General features: G+C 39.5%; 6 protein-coding genes and 1 non-coding gene across 9 annotated transcripts; 3 read left to right on the forward strand and 4 right to left on the reverse strand.

Annotated features, from left to right (window-relative positions):
- On the forward strand, positions 2,970-6,111 carry LOC109715600 (pentatricopeptide repeat-containing protein At4g18975, chloroplastic). Of its 3 annotated transcripts, none has more exons than XM_020240712.1 (6): positions 2,970-3,123; positions 3,257-3,300; positions 4,197-4,290; positions 4,731-4,874; positions 5,123-5,335; positions 5,622-5,821. In XM_020240712.1, exons 1-6 carry the CDS (start codon positions 3,040-3,042, stop codon positions 5,673-5,675), a joined length of 633 nt encoding a protein of 210 aa, XP_020096301.1. In that variant the 5' UTR covers positions 2,970-3,039; the 3' UTR covers positions 5,676-5,821. The 3 variants fall into 3 exon arrangements, with proteins under 3 accessions (XP_020096301.1, XP_020096299.1, XP_020096300.1); XM_020240710.1 differs by having other exon boundaries at positions 2,971-3,123; positions 5,635-6,111; XM_020240711.1 differs by having other exon boundaries at positions 3,020-3,123; positions 3,240-3,300; positions 5,635-6,111.
- LOC109715603 lies at positions 6,009-7,561 on the reverse strand. The gene is made up of 2 exons (XM_020240714.1): positions 6,823-7,561; positions 6,009-6,208 (listed from the first exon to the last, which is right to left on the reverse strand). Exons 1-2 carry the CDS (start codon positions 7,092-7,094, stop codon positions 6,145-6,147), a joined length of 336 nt encoding a protein of 111 aa, XP_020096303.1. The 5' UTR covers positions 7,095-7,561; the 3' UTR covers positions 6,009-6,144.
- Positions 8,188-10,050, reverse strand: LOC109715602 (glycine-rich RNA-binding protein 2, mitochondrial-like). The gene is made up of 4 exons (XM_020240713.1): positions 9,884-10,050; positions 9,133-9,201; positions 8,950-9,056; positions 8,188-8,487 (listed from the first exon to the last, which is right to left on the reverse strand). The coding sequence occupies exons 1-4, from the start codon at positions 10,002-10,004 to the stop codon at positions 8,389-8,391; spliced, it is 396 nt and encodes a 131-aa protein (XP_020096302.1). The 5' UTR covers positions 10,005-10,050; the 3' UTR covers positions 8,188-8,388.
- Positions 11,474-11,555, forward strand: TRNAS-AGA. The gene has a single exon. It is a non-coding gene; the product is annotated as a tRNA-Ser (tRNA).
- LOC109714918 (F-box/LRR-repeat protein At3g48880-like) lies at positions 12,783-14,376 on the forward strand. Its single transcript, XM_020239662.1, has 2 exons — positions 12,783-13,263; positions 13,570-14,376. The coding sequence occupies exons 1-2, from the start codon at positions 12,854-12,856 to the stop codon at positions 14,093-14,095; spliced, it is 936 nt and encodes a 311-aa protein (XP_020095251.1). The 5' UTR covers positions 12,783-12,853; the 3' UTR covers positions 14,096-14,376.
- On the reverse strand, positions 15,233-16,821 carry LOC109714919. Its single transcript, XM_020239663.1, has one exon. The coding sequence runs from the start codon at positions 16,055-16,057 to the stop codon at positions 15,458-15,460; it is 600 nt and encodes a 199-aa protein (XP_020095252.1). The 5' UTR covers positions 16,058-16,821; the 3' UTR covers positions 15,233-15,457.
- Positions 17,033-19,128, reverse strand: LOC109714920. The gene is made up of 2 exons (XM_020239665.1): positions 18,512-19,128; positions 17,033-17,323 (listed from the first exon to the last, which is right to left on the reverse strand). Exons 1-2 carry the CDS (start codon positions 19,017-19,019, stop codon positions 17,280-17,282), a joined length of 552 nt encoding a protein of 183 aa, XP_020095254.1. The 5' UTR covers positions 19,020-19,128; the 3' UTR covers positions 17,033-17,279.

Here is a 19,505-nt window from a genome sequence, read left to right on the forward strand (position 1 = left end):
GACGCAGACGCCGCGGGCGTAGAGCCTGTCCTGGACGACGGGCGAGTTGACGAGCACCTGGAGCAGCTGTTGCCGGTTCAGCCGGCCCAGCGCCGCCGCTGGACAGGGCAGCGAGCCGGGCGGCTCGCGCGGCGGGGCGAAGCGGGCCGAGCGCTCCGGCATGGTCTGGAGCGCCGTGACCTGCGCCTCGAGGAAGCGCACGTACTTGTTCGCCTCCTCCAGCAGCGTCGCCGTGTCCATCTTCCGCTCCCACGGCATCAGCCCCCGCAGGATCCTCGTGCGGTCGCTGATGCTCTTCCTCCTCCGCCGCGAGATCTCGCTCGGCGGTGGCCTCGGGAAGCCGGTCGATCGCAGAGGAGGAGGCGGCGGCGGCGGCGGCTGTGGCGGAGGAGGAGGGGGAGGATCGGAGAAGGAACGCTCCGGGAGGCGCTTCTTGGAGGGGCCAATCAGTGAGATCAGATCCCCGGAGAAGCGCGGCGGATCCGGGGCCTCCGCCACCAGATCCGGCGGCGGTTCGAGCGATCGGAGGCCGGGGAGGTGGTGGAACGCTGCGGATCCCGCGGACAAAGCGATCGCGCTTCGGTCGTCGATCGCGAGGGGCTCGATCTTCGGGAACTTGAGCTTGAGGCGTGAATCCTGGGCGGAGGGGAGGCTCCCGATGGGGTTGCTCCCATGAAATACATCAAGGTCGTGGACGACGTTGCCGGAGCTGAGCCACTCCATCGGCGGATACGGCGCCGGAGCGATTCCGAGCTGAGGAGGAGGAGGAAGGAGACCGCCGTAGCAGTCCAAGGCGTAGAGGGGTAGGGTTTCGGCGACGACGGGGTACATGCTCCGCCACTCCGCGGAGTCTGTGGGGCCGGAGAGGGAGGGCGAGATGAGAAGTTGAGGGAGCTCTCTATCCATTAATGGAGCTCACCCTCTCTCCCTCGTCGAAATCTCTAGAAGCTCCGAGAGAGTGCGGGTAAAGCAGGGAGAGGAAGAGGAAGAAGAAGCGGAGGTAGAAGATGAGTGAGATGAAACGATGCCGCGTCTTAATAAGGAGAAATGAAATAAAAAAAATCATACCTACTTTTGGTGCACCATGTCGCGTCATGAACCATCCTCTACGAGCGACTGTAGAGAATAGAGAGGGCTAAAAGCATTTGCGGTTCACGGAAGATCTTCTGCACCAAGTGCAGATAATAAATATTACTAGTGTCCGCCCAAGAGGCGGACACGTGTAATGACACTATTGGTCGAGTCTCTCCTGCTGAGAACGTAGCGTCGTTATGCCGGTTCGGACGGTGGGACCCGCACGGTCCCGAGTGATTCCAACGTAAAGAGTGACGCGCACGTGCCGGTCGGGCTCCCGGTCGAACCAGTCACCCCATTCCCGCGCTCTTTGAAAACAAGTTATCACCTGCACCCGGTTCAGTCGTACATCCGTAGACCGGAATGCTATCCACCATCCATCCTTCAAGTTTTTGGATGTTCAAATTTTGGACGGTTAGATTGAAAGGAGCTGGTGGAATGGACAGTAGACGATGACTAGGTTCACGGTAGTATTGTGCACCTGCTGCGGTGGTGTAGTTCGATCGCAAATACTTTAAATGAACTCTAACCGTTCGATTTTGGTTTCGGTGGTACAATTGTTCGATCGAACGGTCAAGAGTAGAGAAAACAACACTTGGCCGCGGTTGTGACGGGCGTGCGCTTCGCACGTGCGGGGCGCTGGAAAGCGATGGCGAAGGTGACGTTTCTGGCGATGCCCGACAACGTCAGGCCCGGTCCCCTTGTACAGTACCTCTCGGCTATCACAAAATAACGATAATGCCCTGTGGATGATACTGGTGCACATTTAGTGTAGTGTAGGAGGGAAAAGGATCTGTGGCACTTTTGTTAATTTGGGATATTTTAGGGCTCTTTGTTAGGAAGGTGCCGTGGAATTGCGCACGTGCGAGTTGTTGCTTCTTACGTTCCAGGTTGGGTAACCGTAGCATTTTCAGGTTTCGGAATTGGACAAAGATAGGGCTTTAATAACGAAAATACCCTGAGATAAATGAATTGAATTTAAACTTCTCTGGGGTACTACCTGGTGTACCCCAGAATTGTCAAATTCAAAAATTTAACCTCATCATGATTCCTTTCAAAATTTTCACTGCATAAATAATCAATTATTTCAAATCAACCTTCCTGGTGAAATTTCATCAAAATTTTATCACAATTTTCAGCATCTACCTGTCAAATGACAAAAAAAAGGGGAAAAAATATCAAAACCTCCTAACTTTAGCCAACTTACAGTGCACTATTTTTTTTTTTTTTTGAGAAAATATAGCATGCTACTTGCTTCATTCATAAAAAGGATGAATTAAGCATCAAGGGTGAGGAAGTAAACCTCTGTCAAATAGAGAATGAAAAAAAAATAAAAAAATAGTACAGTAAGAAACACTAAAATATTAAGAAATGTCGTTTGCGCGAAAGAGATTCCTTCCACTAGGTCATGAACCACTTAATCTTATCCATTGCCATCAGTGAATCAGCATTAGCCTTTCAAAATATGATAATGTTCCTTGCGTTTCAAATGACCCACCAACAAGTCGACAGACCAGTCAGTCCCTCGACTGAACCCCCTTCCACTACCATTGTGATAAAAAAATCTACTAACCATGCATTGCGTAAATAAGTGGTTCACAGTCTCTAATTCAACACAACATAGATCTTGATTTTTAGAATTGCTTGTCCTTAGCTATACTATAAATTACCACTTGGAGTTTAAAATTTTGAATATGTGAAAAGTAAAAAATATATTTTATTACGTGCTGTGCAGGTGTTGGCATGATTTAGCTATTCGAAAAAATAAAATAAAATTAAGCCATGTGATTTATTAATTAAAAATGAATCAGTTATTTAGATGATAGGGCTAATAATTGGGCCAGAGGAGGCTCTTGGGCTATTTTTGGGTTTTTTGGGCTTTTTCAGAAGATCCCAATATCTCCGACCAAATTGATTATAGCCCAATTATCTCCGACCACTCGGAACCTCGGAGGCCGGAGAACAATGGCGGAGTTAGGGTTCCACCTCGGGTTTCGCCTCGCTCCCTCTCCTTCGATCGCCACTTGTTCCTCGGCAACGACGTTCATGGTATACTCATCGATTCATTTGGGGTTTTCTTTTCAATCTCATCAAATTCCCCATAGATTGTTTCGTCTTCTCCTTATTATGATCGTGATTCGGTGCGGATTTCGTTTAATTCGAAGCTCCTTCTCTGATTCAGAGCGGAAGGGGTCGAGATATGCGTCGGTCAAGCGATCGATCAATGTATGGAACCTTAACTGATCCCCCTTTTTTTTTAAAGTTGTTTTTGAAATTGTCTTAAAGTGATATGCGATCGCTAAATTGAGGTTAGTGAATTCCAGTGGAAAAATGAACTTGTTATGCGATTATATCTTGTGTTTGTGTTAATCAATTCGTTCTATGAGCTTACTTTCGTAGTTTAGTTTATGAGCAGAGCTAGTTTGAATTGATTCAGATGGTACAGTGAGGGAGTAAATAAAGCTTGAAGCTAAAAGCAAGCATTATATTATATTTAGATTTAGCATTTGGAGCTGCTTCAGGCAAAAAAAAATGAGGTAGGGTTGGTAACATGTTGTAGGCAGAAGGAGCAAGAGATTAGTGGAGAAAAGCATGAAGAAGGGAGGATTGTAAAGAAATTAAATCAAATGTTGTTAGAGTTAGAGTATAAGAAATTCTGAAATTCTAAAACAATTATCTTATGTTGTCCCATATATAGTTTTTACAGCTGTTTCATGTGTTTCAAGTTCACCTTCAAAGTTATTTTTCATATGGTTAATGATAGTGGGTGGATATGGATAATTAGAAAAAGATCAAGTGATAAAATCAAGCTTAAGTTTAAAGTTTTATTCTCTCCTAACACTCAAACTCATTTTATATATGTTCAAAATTGCCCAATTTTTACTTATTCTAAATTTAACAACCAACTTAAGACAAGGTATGATGCGGAAGAATATTGAAAGTATTAATCTCCAGCAATGTGTCTGCATCAATTCCCTTTGGTTTTAATATGATATTCATGCGCTATATAGAGTGCTCCTTTTTTATGGGCTTTTGTATTTGGATAAAACTTTTCTGGTCGGATGTTTATGTGTCAGCATATAGCACTATTTAAGACATTAGCTTCCCTTGATTCATCGCAGAATATTAAAGAAGCCAACCAGAAAAGAGCACCATTTATGGATGAAGAGAGATTCAACTGGGTCTGGGCAAAAGGCCCTCAATCTTGTAAATACAGTAAGATACTAAACATTTTTTTTTTTAAAAAAAAAAAGCAAAACTGTGTTGTGAATTATATATCCTATGTAAATATGTATGTATATTGCCATGCCTAACAGGTGTGCTATACGAGCAACGGAAGAGGTAGGGTCTGAACTACTTCTAAACTTTTGGACCCTCTAAAACATAATAGTGGGTGCTTTTGGGCCAATGCATTTACAAGCTAGTCCTTAGTGCTCTGCCCAACATAGACAAGAATAGCAGGCATTATTGCTATGTTATCTTCCAAAAGCTTATAGAAAGAAAGTTGCCTTTCTCCTGCTCTATACAACATGTGCCCTTGGTTTCATTATGTTTTGTTGCAGTTGGTTTTTAACATCATCAATAAGTTTCTTATGAAAAGGAACAAAAGAAATCAACTTTTCTTTCTAAAACAGTTTTGAAAATGTTTATGCTAGGTTTCAAAACTTCCAAATGACAAAGAAGTCATCTATGGAGCATTGGATAGGTGGACTGCTTGGGAGACTGAGTTTCCAGTTATTGCTGCTGCAAAAGCTTTAGAAATCTTGAGAAGACGAAGTCAATGGTTGCGGATCATCCAGGTGTGAAATTTTCTGTCCTAAGGTTAATCAATTGTTCTGTTTCAACAGCATGAATGACCATCAATATTTAAGCCATAAAGAGGTTTAAAAGCCTTTTATCGAAGATTACAAACATGTTTATTAGTATGAGGCATTGAAAAGAGCTGAAAGAAAATCAACATATCTGTTAACGGAGAACATACTGATCTCTCTTTATGCATTGTGTCTAGTAACGAACATACTGATCTCTCTTTATGCATTGTGTCTAGGTTACTAAGTGGTTGTTGAACAAAGGCCAAGTACTCACATTGGGAACATATGATACACTGCTACTAGCCTTCAATATGGAAGGGAGGATAGATGAGGCTGAGTCTATTTGGAACGTAGTTATACAAACTCATACACGTTCGGTTTCAAAAAGGTTGTTCTCTCGCATGATCTCCATGTATGATCATCATCATCTACCAGAAAAAATATTGGAGGTAATTATCTCGTACAATGAAGAGAATAGCTAAACAGCTATCCAAGTTAATTATATAATCATACTTCCTAATCAGCATTGGCCTTGTTTGGCAAATTTTAGATATCAATGTGAATCAATGTAGTGCCAGGTGAGCGGAGTGAACTTGGATAGATTACTTAGCTGTGCATCATAACCCATTCACAAAATCTTAACAGCCCCTATGAAATTTAGTTGTCTCGCCGTTCTTTATCAGGTGAACTTTTTAACTCAGGATAATCTGTAAAATTTACATTTGTGAACTTTAGCGGCAAATTTCAGGTATTTGCGGACATGGAGGAGCTCGGCGTGAACCCCGATGAGGACACCGCGAGGAGGATCGGGAGAGCTTTTGCGAAGCTAGGGCAGGTCGACAAGCAGAAGCTGGTGCTAGAGAAGTATTTAAGCAAATGGAAGTACATCCATTTTAATGGGGAACGCGTTCGCGTGCAGAGAACACACCATTTGGTTGAGTAGTCCTTTTCGATCAATGCAGTGGATCCTCAAATTCAAGAACGGGGAAGATCTTCTGGATTTCACTGGTTTTTCCCATCAGTTTTCACGTCGATCCGAGGACCTCTAAATTTGTGAGAGGTTCCAATTTTGATCAACGGGTTCGCATTGGGAAGGAAATTCCTGCTCTCAGGTAGTATATCTTTTTTCTTGCAGAGCTTTTCCTTTTCATCAAATGATAGTTAAATTACATAATTATTTTTACATGATGATAATTTATAAGAAAAGAGAATATATGTGCAATAATGGAGCAACGAACAGAAGCGCTATACTATTCTATTAGAACAAGAAAGTTGTGGGAGGAAATGACGGCGCCATTGGTGGGATTGGGACTCCATAATGCCTGAAAAACCAATAAATAAATAAATAAACAGGATCAAATTTCTTGTGGAAAGAGGGCTAATATAGGAGGAATTAATTACTCTGGATAAGCAATAGAAATAGAATATCCAAAGGGATGGTGTTGTAGATGATTCGTTCCCCAAAAATAGAATATCCAAAGAGATTGTTTGGTTTGGTCAAGCACGAAACAACTTCATTAAAAATTAGGAACTTACTGGCCGGCAAAGTTATCTGTTAAGCAGCTGTTCGCATTGGAGAGTTATCCAAATATACAAACAATCCTTTTGGATTATTTATTTATTTTTTTTAATATGCCTCCATATAATAAAGTACTGAGGAAGGATAAAAGGTTTTTAAGCTATAGAACTCGTAAAGTTTTTTTTTTATCTATAGAAAATACTAAAAGATCAAAACAAGGATGGAAAATTATTCATATTCTTTTAAAAAAAAAAGAAATTGTTTGAAAGGCTGGTTCAACATCATCAGTTATGGTGAGAGCACTCGTTAGCCCCGCTAAATGTGGTCGTGTAAGAGAAATTGCATGATCAATAGTTACAAAATTTTTATAAATAAATTAAAATTTGAAGACTAAGGTGCTAAGGGGACATATGTCACCGAAAATAGTCGCCATCGGTGTGACTCGTCGCCGATCTAATCCTCCTCTTCTCCACCCCGCCCCTCCTCTTCTTCGCCGCCTCCTGCACACGATGCTGCGGCGGTAGGACGGATCTCTCGGAGATTGCAGCAAGCGATGACTTCCAATTATGTGTCGTTGCCGACGCTGTGCGCAGCGCTCTCTTCCTCACCATTTCCAGCGCCACTGCCTCCGCCGCGCGTGCCGTGCTCTTAGCCTGGCCCGGCCACACGGCGCTCCACCAGCAGGGCATGATGGGAATTCCCCAATATTTATGAATTGGCCACTAGGAAGCAATACCCGAATGCCTCTCCGATTGCTTGTTTATATTGCCCCCAAACGCTCTAGCATCACCATTGAAGCCCTCGATCACAGTGGAATCACAGGATTTACTACTTAAAGATCACCGTTGATTGAAAATCATACGGTGCGTGTTCCCTCAGAATTAGTGAAGAGTACACAACGACGAGATAGGGGTTGACTATTAGGGGCAATGGGTGGCCAAGTTGAATGTTTTGATAGTCCTACGTTGATCGAAAATCATACGGTGCGTGTTCCCTCAGAATTAGTTAAGAGTACACAACGACGAGATAGGGGTTGACTATTTGGAACAATGGGTGGCCAAGTTGAATGGTTTCCTATTGGGTGGGCGGTTTCGATTTTGATAGTTTTGGCCCAGGAAATTAAATTTTTAGCTAAAAAGATATAAACATCTAATCCAAATTTATATTAATTTTTAGTAATTAAATTTGTAAATTATTTCTGGTAAAATTTAAATTATATGCTTAGCGACTCGGAGGAGTCCGAAGGGGATCACAAGAAATTGAAATTATGGAATCTTTTCGGATCAAATTGCACCCAAAAACAAAAAAAAAAAAAAACAATTCTGATAATATGGAATCTGGTCGAATTAAATTCACTGCACGAAAATGGGATTAAAAACTCCAATTGTACAGGAAAAAAAAATGAAGAAAAAAAAGAGAAAAAAGTACAATTCTGATAATTTATGTGGGTTTGCACGTCAAAATTCTGGGAACAATATTTTTCCACTTCATACACTTCGCAAATTGAAAACACTAAACACGGCCTTCGGCGTCGCCGTAAATCATTTTGAAAACTTATCTCCCAGAAGAACTAAAACATCAGTTTTAGTAACTAAACAGTATATAATGACTCGCAACTAACAGAATCCAAACAGTAACACATTGAACCATGATAAATCACATGAGAGAGATAAGTTCTTAAACAAAAATACCTTCGCAGAGTTCATAAATTATACTGATATTGTTCCAGCCGAAAAGTAAGAGAATTTAATGCTCTCCCATGCCAAAAAAAAAAAAAAAAAAAAAAAAAGGGTACCGCAACTTCTTAAGCATTTAATAGTGATCAATTTCATTAGGTTTGTATTCAAAATTTGACCATCAAGAGATTTCAACCTTCTACATAATAGCTAGTTCTCTCCATAAGAAATGTATCACACATAAATCTTAGGTCAAGTAATTTAGATAATGAATACCAAACACTTAACACTATGACTCCATAAGGCTTTACTGATAAGCAGATACAGAAGCCCCTGTTGCTTGGGGAGGCTGAGGAGCTTCTCGAGGTCTCGCATACTCGGCAAATATAACCCAACCATCAAGAAACTGCACAAAAACAAAGAACGTGAAAACAAAAAAGCACGCAAAATTCACGCAATTTGTTTTCTGTTCCTTGATTATAACCTCCTAAATCTAAAACACACATTTTTGTTCTTTCTCATGATGAAAAGAGCAATTCCTAAGTACATAACCAATCGGCTATGGCTTAAAACTAGCTTTCAATAGTTTTATTGCTTGATTCTACAATTATCACCGTGTTCAAGCAGCATGTTGAGACCTATGGCTAGGATGCTGTATAGATTTGTTAAAAATGCTGTGAACAAAGGACTTGATTGCTTAATCTTACCGATTCTTTTACATCATAGGCGTTGCACGAGCCATATGATACTCACATGCTTAATTTCTACATATACATTATATATGAGGTGGTGCAAAATTCAAGCAAAATGTTTCCGATAATTATAGAGGATCTGAGATTATTACAAAAACATGATGAATAATACTCACCTTCCCATCCATGCCCTTAATGCCTGCTTCCGCCTCTTCAATTGAGGCATATCTCACAAAACCGAACCCCCTAGAATAACCTGACACTCTGTCGGTGATCACTCTCGCTGCAAAAGGACACAACTTGGTCGTAATGATAATCAACGAATTCAAAGAAGAGAGGCTCCAAAGGAAAGTTAATACCATCGACAATTTGACCGAATTTTGCAAAGGTTTCTCTAAGCGTCTCCGATGTCGTACGCTTGTTGAGCCCTGCGTATTGATTATCGTTAATATTGAATGGAGTAAAATCTACTAAAGCAAAGATAAGGGTTTTTCAGTGGCTTGTAAAATGACAAGTGAAAAGTGGAATAATTTGCTTTCACAATATAACATAAAATATGAGAGAGTGTGTTCTACAACCCTCAAAAGGTCTAACATATTAAAAATTATAATTTTGATAACCTTTTTTTTTTCTCTCTCTGGTAAACAACAATAGATCAGTGACACAATTGATTTTTGCGCAGGTAATTGTAGTTTTTTTTTTTTTCTTTTTTTAACAAGCCATTTAGAGATTACAGATCACGTCTAATTCTTTTCACATCTATATTTTAAGCCTCCTCAGGAAAATAATTTTCTTCTCTTAGGGGAGTAAAAAAGATCAAATTTGTGCGATAAAATCTAGAGAGTGAACGAAAAAGAAAAACCCAATTAATGAGATCAAAAGATGTTCAAACTCGCATCAAAATTACAATTTTTTTTTCTCTTTTATGCATGAACACACATAAGGGGTCAATCCGTAGGCTTCAAAATCGCAGCAAAATTACATCTTTTCTTCTTTTACGCACTCAAAAACAGAGGCGATCGAAACTTAAGTACGTAGAAAAAGCAACAAATCCACTGAGAAAAAAAGGGCGATAAGCCTAAAACAAAATGGGCGAGGAATTGATTATACCCGAGACGAAGAGATTCGTTGAGGGTTCTACCGCCGGACGAGCGGCGGCGGGGGGCGGCGGCGCGAACGCCGAGATGGAGAAGAGTCGCCGGAACCCTAATCTCGCCGCCGCCGCCGCCATTGTTCTCGAACTTTCGCAGGAGTTCTCGTTGTTGAATGGGGGGCGAGGGTTTTATTATGGCGAGGGTTGTGAAACTTTTACACAAAAGACCATGTAGATTACGATAATTACAGCTGTGTCTCCGGATCTTTTTAAAATATTGCTATTAAAATTCTCTTTTTTTAATAAAAATACAAATAAATTGATCCGACATTAGTAAATACATTAATTAAATCTGATCATTAGTTACTAACTAAATTTAAATTATATTTAATAAATTCTATACGTCTCAAAAAAAAATTTAATATGTTAAATTACATGAAACACAAAGTAAAAAGTTATTATTTGCACCAATAAGACCAAATAAAGGGAAAGAAAAAACAGCTGAAAATTAATCTAGAAAAAAAAAAACTTAAACAATTTTTGTTTATACCTAATCTATTTAAACCTTAAAAAAACTTATATATTCTACATAAAAAAATTCTTATTCTACACCAAAATATTTCAAGAGCTAAAATGCCTCTGAGTTCTTCATAATTTTTTAGTTCCGGTCGAAACACGCAGAGTTCTCCATAATCTTTTAATCCTTCCATAATCGATCGAAACACGTAGAAAGGAACGGAAAAACGAAAAAATTTTAGATATCAATCGTTCGGTGTACTCCATAAGTTTCAGAAACCAATTTCTTGTAGATCGCAAAAGTTCTTCGGTTTTCTTCATTAAGCTTTCTTCGTTCTCCTCAGCTTCGTGGTCGGGTTCGGGTTCGTTCTCAATCTCAATAATTGTATTTGAATCGAATGATGCACCAGTATCCTGCATGTAAAGCCAATATCGCGAAAATTAAACTTAATTGTTAGAGAAATGCGATCATAAACAGCTATGCAAATAAAACGAAAACAATTGCAAAACCTGATCAGTGCATGATGAAATAGTAGAGCTAACAATTTGTGTATTTTCCGATGAAGAAGCTTCCAAATCTTCAGGAACATCGATGGTTACACTATTGCTCGTAGTTGGAACGTCGTATGACCTGAAAATTAATCGTTGAATCTTAGTGCATATATCGATAAAATACTTACACAATAAACTTGCAAAACTTTTCATTTACATTTGTATGTAAATAGTCACGAAATCACCTTTTGGCGCCTCCTTCAACTTCTGTCGTGGCGCCTCCTTCCACTTCTGTCGTGGTCTGTTCTTTCTCAACGAGCGGAGAATGCCTGATAGGGATAAAGAAATGCCTCAACACAGATGAAAACTTCGTACTTGATTGCACCTCTGTGTCTTTTTCTTTATTACAATCTTCTTCGATGAACTCCCAATCTTCTAAACCGCGCTCTAACAACATATGTCTAAAGGCGACGTCTCCTTCCATCTTTCCGACTCAAAACACTTCAAGTTCTAAAACCACTTGAGTTACTAAGTTTGAAAAAGTAATCTAAAATCAAATTTGTCCAAATTAAATTATTTTTTCAACATTACAAAATAATGTGAGCGTGCCGGAGTGGTTATCGGGCATGACTAGAAATCATGTGGGCTCTGCCCGCGCAGGTTCGAATCCTGCCGCTCACGAAGGTTTTTTTTAAAATTTTTTATTTTGAAATTTAAAATAAATTATTTAAGGCAAAAACTTAATACTTTATAAAAAAAAAAACTATAATACATACATAAAACAATTTAAGCTCAAAAGGTATAAGTGCAAAATAAATTAAATTTTGCCTAATTGATTATATACAAGTGATATTTTAGACAATAATATTTTATCAAAGATGCAAAAAAATAAAAATACTGCAGCTTAAATATGTTGGAGAAAATTCAAAATCTCTAAATTTCATATTTTAAAATATTAATTTATTTATTTTTATTATTATTATTTTTTAAGCGAACGTCCGCACGCACTGTGCACGCGCGGACGTTACGCATGCTCGCGCTATTTGTCCGCATGGAATCCATGCGGACATTCATGTGGGTGCTAATTAAAAGGGCTAATTAAGAAAATGTTAACGTTGGGAATACCAACGTTAAGTTTTCTCATTCCCCTGTATATATATTTATATACACTTGTTCTACTGTTCATAGATATATGAACACCGTGGAAAAACAACAAGTGAAAAGAGGGTTTTAATTTAAGTTTTTTTATCAATTGTTTATTTACTTGATTTCTTTATCATCGGGTGTTGAAAGAGTCTCCGTCAACCTCCTTCACGATCGTGCTCGCAGGAGGAGGAATTCCGGTCGTACCTTGGGGTGTTATTTCCGGTTAATCCCGCACGTAAGGACGGAAATACGCCTTAGGNATAAAAAGATGTGCGATTAGGATAATAGCAATTTTTTAGAATTAAGTAGATGATTGGTTGAATAATATAATTTAACAGATAAAAATTATCTAAAAATAAATTTAACGATAAAAAAATTAATAATATAACGAGATTAGTACTACCAATTGTATAATAGTCAGACTCATCTAGAATTATATATATATATATAGTTATTAAAACATAGATCTTATTTAATTTACAAGCTAAATCCACTATAGGATGTTGACTCAAAAAATAACTAAATAAAATTTTAAATTAATGGACATATATCTTGGAAATTAAAATTTTGCATGCTCTTTATTCTGAGATAAAACCAATATATGAATAATAAAAAGATAAAAATATGATAGCGTAACACTATAGTCTATGTTTTTCTGGGTCGAGGACAGAGTAACAATATCGCGATAGGTTAAGGACTATCGCATAATTGTTTCATGCTTTAGAAACGGGGGAGCTTCGCAATAAGAAAGAGTAGTTGAGGGGTCTCAATGCATATTTTCCACAGAAACAAACTCTCTCTCTCTAATCGCCGAGCGAGACCCCTCGCCCCCCATGGCGGCTTCGCGCGGCGGAGCCCTACGAGCGCCGCTCGGCGGAGGTGGCGGAGGCAGCTGTGCCGGCGCCGGAGGAGGAGGAGGAGGGAGGTGGGGGGGGATGAGCCGAGACCTCCTCGAGGCGATCCTCGCGAGGGTCGGGGCGCCGGATCTCGTCGCCGCGGTCCCCTTCGTGTGCTCCTCGTGGCGTGAAGCTTCTAGAGACCCCCTCTTCTGGCGCCGCCTCGACCTCGGCGACTGGGACGCCGTCTCCCGCCGCCTCCGCCGCGGCGGCGGAGGCGGAGGCACCGCCGCCGCCGAGTTCGCCGGTATCCTCCGCGTCGCCGTCGCACGCGGCCGCGGACGAACGGAGTCGATCTCCTTCCCCTCCTTCGCTGATGAGGCCCATCTCCTCTTTGTCGCTGAGAGGTGATTTGTGTTTGCCCTAAAAAAACATAGACTTTTAGGGTTTCTTTTAGCGCACACACATTACGATCGAATGCTCTTTCGTTTCTCTTTTTTTCCTATACTCGTAAGAGCAGTTTTTTTTTTTAAAAAAAATCTTTTATTAAGATAAATGCTTGACCTGTTATCTATCAGTCTATGAAGCCCCATTTTTTATGGTAAACACTAATTGAAGTATGAGTTTTTCAAGTTTCAAACTTTGCTGGATTATGTAGGCATTTGCCCCTTAAATATTATGTTTAGTATAATTCTATCTTATTTAACTCTCAGGTGCTCAAATCTACTTTACTTTAGCCTCCCAAATCCCCGAATAGCATCGGATAGATTCTGCGAGGCCGTCGCCAAATTGAAGCTTCTTAAAGGCATGGCAGTTGATGAGAGCCTCATAACCAATGAAGTTCTTCTACATATAAAAAATTGCTGCAAAAATTTTTCTGAACTAAGAGTATGTGCTGAGAGTGTGAATAGAGAGATTGCTTCTGTTATCTGCAAGTCTCTTCCAAATCTGAAAAAGCTCGAGATAACCAATTCGGTCATATCGAAGCAGGCCATTATTACTCTCCTTGATGGGTTGGAGCAGCTCGAGCACTTTGACATTTCAGGGTACAGGAATTCTACGATTACCGATCTTGTCCTTCAGAAGGCTTCGCGGCTAAAAGTGTTCTTGTGGGACTCGAAGTTGGAGCTCGGTGAGTTAATGGACTGCTCACATTGTGAGGACGGCCTGGTTCTTCAGAGGCCTTGCGAGTGCGTGCTGAATCAGAGGGTGATGGAATGGTTGGCCGAGGTTTCGTAAGATCTTCTCTCTGTTTCTTGGTTGTTCGGGAGTAAAAGGATGAGGTAAATCCTTAAATCACTTCATGTTTAAACAATGAAGTTGTGTTCCCTCTTGAGATATTTGGTATATTATTGTGCATATTTGAAATGAAGTTGGTTTTCTTGTCACCAAAGTGTTGTCTGTCGTTTGTACTCTTATTCACTATCATTTTAATAAACATTCAAGTGTTTAACCAAAAAAAGAGAGAAAATTTTAGGCATTTGAGATGCTAACAATAAAATCGATCTATTGGTTTGTTAGAGATGGTTGTTTTGTATTGCTTGTTGTGTGGTTTAGCATGATGCATATATTAGTAAAGGAGTGAATAAAGGAACAAATATGTAGTAGCTTGTGGGAGAACCATAAAAGATTACTCTTCTTACTTTTTTAAACTTTACATTACTCGGAGAACTGCGAAGAAATATGGAGTTGTTTATTCATCAATTAATTATACAGAACAACAACTTTCATAATTGTCTGAACTTCTGATTACTTTCTTATTTGGAATTTAACAATTAGACACATGCTTTATTTCGGAACTTCTATGTCTGTTTATATTTTTTCGATCATGACTATCGGATTATGTTTAGCTGATCCAAATTAGTTGAAAAAGATTTACCATATATGTTCAAGTCGAGGTCATTCATCTGTTACAGTTTGATTACGAGGAGATTAAATGACTATTGGAGCGTGAAGATTGACTTTTTGAGAATAATCGTCGGAGAATTCTTGCAAGTGGAATTGAAACCACGCGTTTTCCCTGCCTAAGTAATTGACTTGGTTTATGATGACCAATTTAGAGTTAACTTCTTGTTTAATAATATCATTATGGATGAGAAAGAAGAACTTGTTGCCTAGTAACACGATTTATGATTTGTTGTATGAAGTTGTCCATTGAACCATTAGCATTTTTTTCACTTAAAAGAGTCCTTCTACTTGTTTTCCTATTGTAGAAGAGCAAAAGCTTATTTTGACTCTTGGTTGCAGTAAAAATCTTAAACTTTCTGTTTGTCATATGTCTGAGATTATTACTTTTCGAAATAGAAAACTATTTCAAAACCATGCAAAGTAGCCAACCATACAAATCCTATTAGAATTATTTGAGACAAACTTGGATTGAGGCACAAATTTGCAATCAATATCACACTTGTAATATTATGTTCTACAGCATACGAAATCATACTCAGATTACAAACCAAGCAACATATTTTTCACAATATATAGCAAACCTAAATTAAAGCATATAACCCACAAAAGCATCACACACTTATATCTCTTTCTCTCTCTTCTTTATTTTGTCCCATAGAGATACCTTATAACTTCATCAAGCAGCCATAGTGATCATATTTCTTTGCATTCATCTTCATTCTGCTGCTGCTGATCTGCACAGTAGTTCCCCATGCAATTTACTTTACCTCTGTGAACCAAAATGTTGTTGCATCCCCACACATCAACACTGTAACAGCGATGGACCCGAAGAGCGCCACACCTTAAGATCCGAGCCGTGTCGCAACGTTTGATGCAAACATCGCCGCAGAAATCGACACTGACGAAGTTGCACCGTTTGATCAGTAAGTTCCTGCCGCCCTCCACGCGAGCAACTCTGCACCGTTCGAGTAGAACATCGCCGCCGCCTGTAACATAGACGTCGTTGCATCGCTTGACGACGATGCTGCTGCTTTGTACTATCTGCGCGTTGCTGCACCGATGCACTGAGATTTTCTGACCGCCTTCGGCATAAATATTGTTGCAGCGATCGAAGGAGATGTTGTAGCCCTGGGCTTTGATCTGAATGTTGTTGAAGCGATCGACGCGAACTTCACCGGGCCGGACGACTTTGACGGTGCCTTGTTTGTACGTGAAGGTGCTCTTTTCGACGAGAAATTCTACGCCGTCGACGACCACGGTGAGCTTTTCTGTGTACTCTTCAACTGCCACCATTGTGATGAGCTAAACAGGAGATATAGGGAGATGGATGAAGCTGGGTTGTGTGAGGTTTCTCTAGAGCTTGTTATAGGATTGCATTTAAAGACTTTTCTTTACACAAGTAGAGAAGTAAGCGGTAGCATGCTTCTTGTAGAAGTAATCAGATGAGAATTCAATTAGATGCTATGTTAGTTTGGTTGTCAAATTAATAGCATGATGTTGACTCACAAAATAAATATATAAATGAACTATTTTTAGAATAAAAAAACAGTTCTGGTGTGTTCCACCTTGGTGAATTTAGAAATTACTTCAGCAACGCAGAGTTAGTAACAGCAACAATTTTTTAAAAATATTGTAGAAGAGTGATTTTCATAATTACTTTCGGAAAATTAAATTCAACAACATCAATAGAAGGGAAAACTTCAAAAATTTTGTTTTGAGAACATACGAAGATGTTGCTATCAGTGATTGATAAAAATGTCGTTATTGATAAAAATGTCGATGATGAGTCGCATTGTTTCCATTTTTTAACTTTCTTAAAAAAAAAAAAATCCTCTAACCTAATGATCTTATCTCACTCTATTACGATCATGCTCAAATCTTCAGAAAATTGAATTCCAATAACCAAGCCCTTTTACAATTTTGACTTCAATGCCTTGCCATTTTATTAGGTATTGAAAATTCAAAATTTTAAAATTCAAGCACCTACTTAAAAATTTATAGATGGCCGATCGATCGCGTAGTTACGGTACAATTTTTATCATACATAAATGGCCACCTGTCACCAAGGGAACATTGAATGCCAAATAAATATCTCCCCCAGCACCAACCAACCCCATGTTCAAAATGTAGGGTGGCGTGCAGTGTGTGCTCTCCAAGCTGGCATAGAGCCAAAGCTTCATTGGATTTTAATAACAATATATAGTTATAATATAATAATAATAATAATAATTATAATAATAATAATACACTTCAACACAAAATGCTACATACATATGAAGAGTACGCGCTATATAGACGAGGACAAATGGAGAGGACAAAGGGAAAGAGGTATCCAAACTACTCTAAATAGACACTTAAACTCTCTCACAAACTCATTTACAGCAAATCACATCACTCCATAATATTCAGCCAAAGGAAGGAAAAGACTGAGGGAAAACTGCTATGGAGCTTTTTTTTTCTTTTTTTCTTTTTTTTTTTGTTTTTTTTTGGCTTCCATTATGGCTCACTTGTCCTCTTACCTCTGCTCCTGGAAAAGTTGGTCTCTTCTTCCAACAAGCCCTGCAGTAACAAATTCATGCCTTGGTATGTCAGTGTCAGATCATATAACAAAATTTGGATCAGTTTGTAGTTCAATGAATTCAAAGTGAATGGGATTATAGGTTAAAAGAATCTGTTGTTGTTTTGAATGGGCCATTCTCTGATTTGCTTGTAGATGTTTATAGATTCCATCACAATCAGGAAACTATATTTTTTTCACAAACTAATTTTTATTATTTCTGAGAATTGTATCATCTTAATTCATCAGAATTGCTTAAAGCTACACAAGTCTATCAACAAAAATCATTACACAAAACAGGAATTAAGAGGGGGAAGGGGATTAACTATATCTCTAATACAGAGTCTAAGGGGAGGTTAATTATCTGTAGTGTAAAGTGCATGCAATTAATGTGGGAAAAAAAAGGGAAAAACAACTTGAAAGGGGCAAGTTGATGACATAAATAGACATCTCAACAGTATGAGATTAAAGCAGAAAAAAAAGATGGTGTACATTAAAACCAGTTTCTAGATTAAATAGCAGCAAAGAGAAGGAGAAATGAAGCCCTTTTTACCCCCCATATTTGATGGTTAATAAATTGAAGCTAACTATAATTGAACCGACAATAAGTATAAGATGGAAAATGGAATATTTGCATATGGAAATTTCATTTCTGAAACAAGAAGCAAGTAATCAATCAATAGAAACATTGACAACTTTGATTGGAAAAATGATTTTTCATTACTTTACAATACCAATAACAAAGAGATGGGTGCTTCAAAATGATCTCTGTACCAGAAATTCAAGCCCAATTGAGATCAAATAAAGGTAGATCATAAATTAAAAAGCAGGAAGATGTTAAAAATACAAAATTTATACAAAACCCACAATTAAAAAAGCCCTAGAAGACACAAGTAAACCCCCACGAAAAAGCGAACATGAAAAAACAGTTCCAAAAAGCCCAAAATTAAAAAGCCCCAATTTTCAAACAAATTAAACCGAAAATAAAGAGATCCCCAAATCACCAAATTCAAATCCAAATAGGTTAGAAAACCGAAACAGATCGCAATAAATTTTCACTTTTCGCATTAAATACCCAATTTTGCTGCAACCGAAACCGAAACAGAAGAGGGATCGAAACCCATGAAATTGTAACAACCCGTCGTCATCGTAATCATCAACATCATCACTATGATCAATAAAAATCGCACCTTTCCGAATCGCCACCTCACCATCTCCGGCGATCTCCGCCGCGGCGGAGTTGGGCTGGCACTCGGGAGGGTCCTCGAAGACGGATCGGGAGAGGCGCTTATGGGCGAGGCCGATGTCGAAGAGGATGACCCCGGAGGAGGGGTCGGAGACGAGGATCCCCTTCACGGGGAGCCACACGAAGAGCTCCTCCTGGGACAGCCCCTCGACGCCGCGGAGCGCGCCGAAGCTGAGGTTGCCGCGCACGGCGCGGTCGAAGTAGGCGAGGTCGACGCCGTCGTACTTGGCGTAGCAGGGCTGCGAGAGCTCCACGTCGAGGAGCCCCGTATCGGCGTCGAGGGAGAAGGACGCGACCCCCTTGGGTAGTAGCCCCCCCGGGAGCCCATGCGCGCGAAGCACGTCGTGGATCGACGCCTCCGAGTCGGAGTCCGAGGAGGAAACCGTTCCTAGGGTTAGGGTTTCGACGAGGACCAGGACGACGAGGAAGAGGAAAGGTGAGACCTTTCCCATTTGGAAAATGGAGAAAGAGAGAGAGAGCGAGAGGGGAAAGGGGAGGGGAGAGGTGAAGGGTTAAGAAAAGGGTGTGTGTGTGTGAGAGAGAGAGAGAGAGAGAGAGAGAGAGTATAGAGTTAATAAAGGAAAATGGGGTGGAAAATTAATAAATAAATAATTTAAATAAATAAATATTAATATAAATATTGATATAAATAAATATAAATAAAATATGAGTGAAAAAGTGAGCATGTGAGGTGGAGCCCCCAAAATGAGTAGAATAAATGAACGAATAAGAAGAAGTGGGGGTGAATTTGAATTTGACAGGGTGTGTGTGTGATGGTGGTGGGCTCAGCCATACCATACATATTAGGGCATAGCTGAGGTTGGTATCAGCACAATTTGTTAAATAACCAATATTGTACCTTACACTCTAGTAAATTATAAGTTAGATTTTTCAAAAAAAAAAGAGAGGCTTTTTCTTTTTTAAAAAAAAGTTTTGTT

This window comes from Ananas comosus, linkage group 9 (assembly GCF_001540865.1).
Source record: "Ananas comosus cultivar F153 linkage group 9, ASM154086v1, whole genome shotgun sequence".
Taxonomy (NCBI): domain Eukaryota; kingdom Viridiplantae; phylum Streptophyta; class Magnoliopsida; order Poales; family Bromeliaceae; genus Ananas; species Ananas comosus.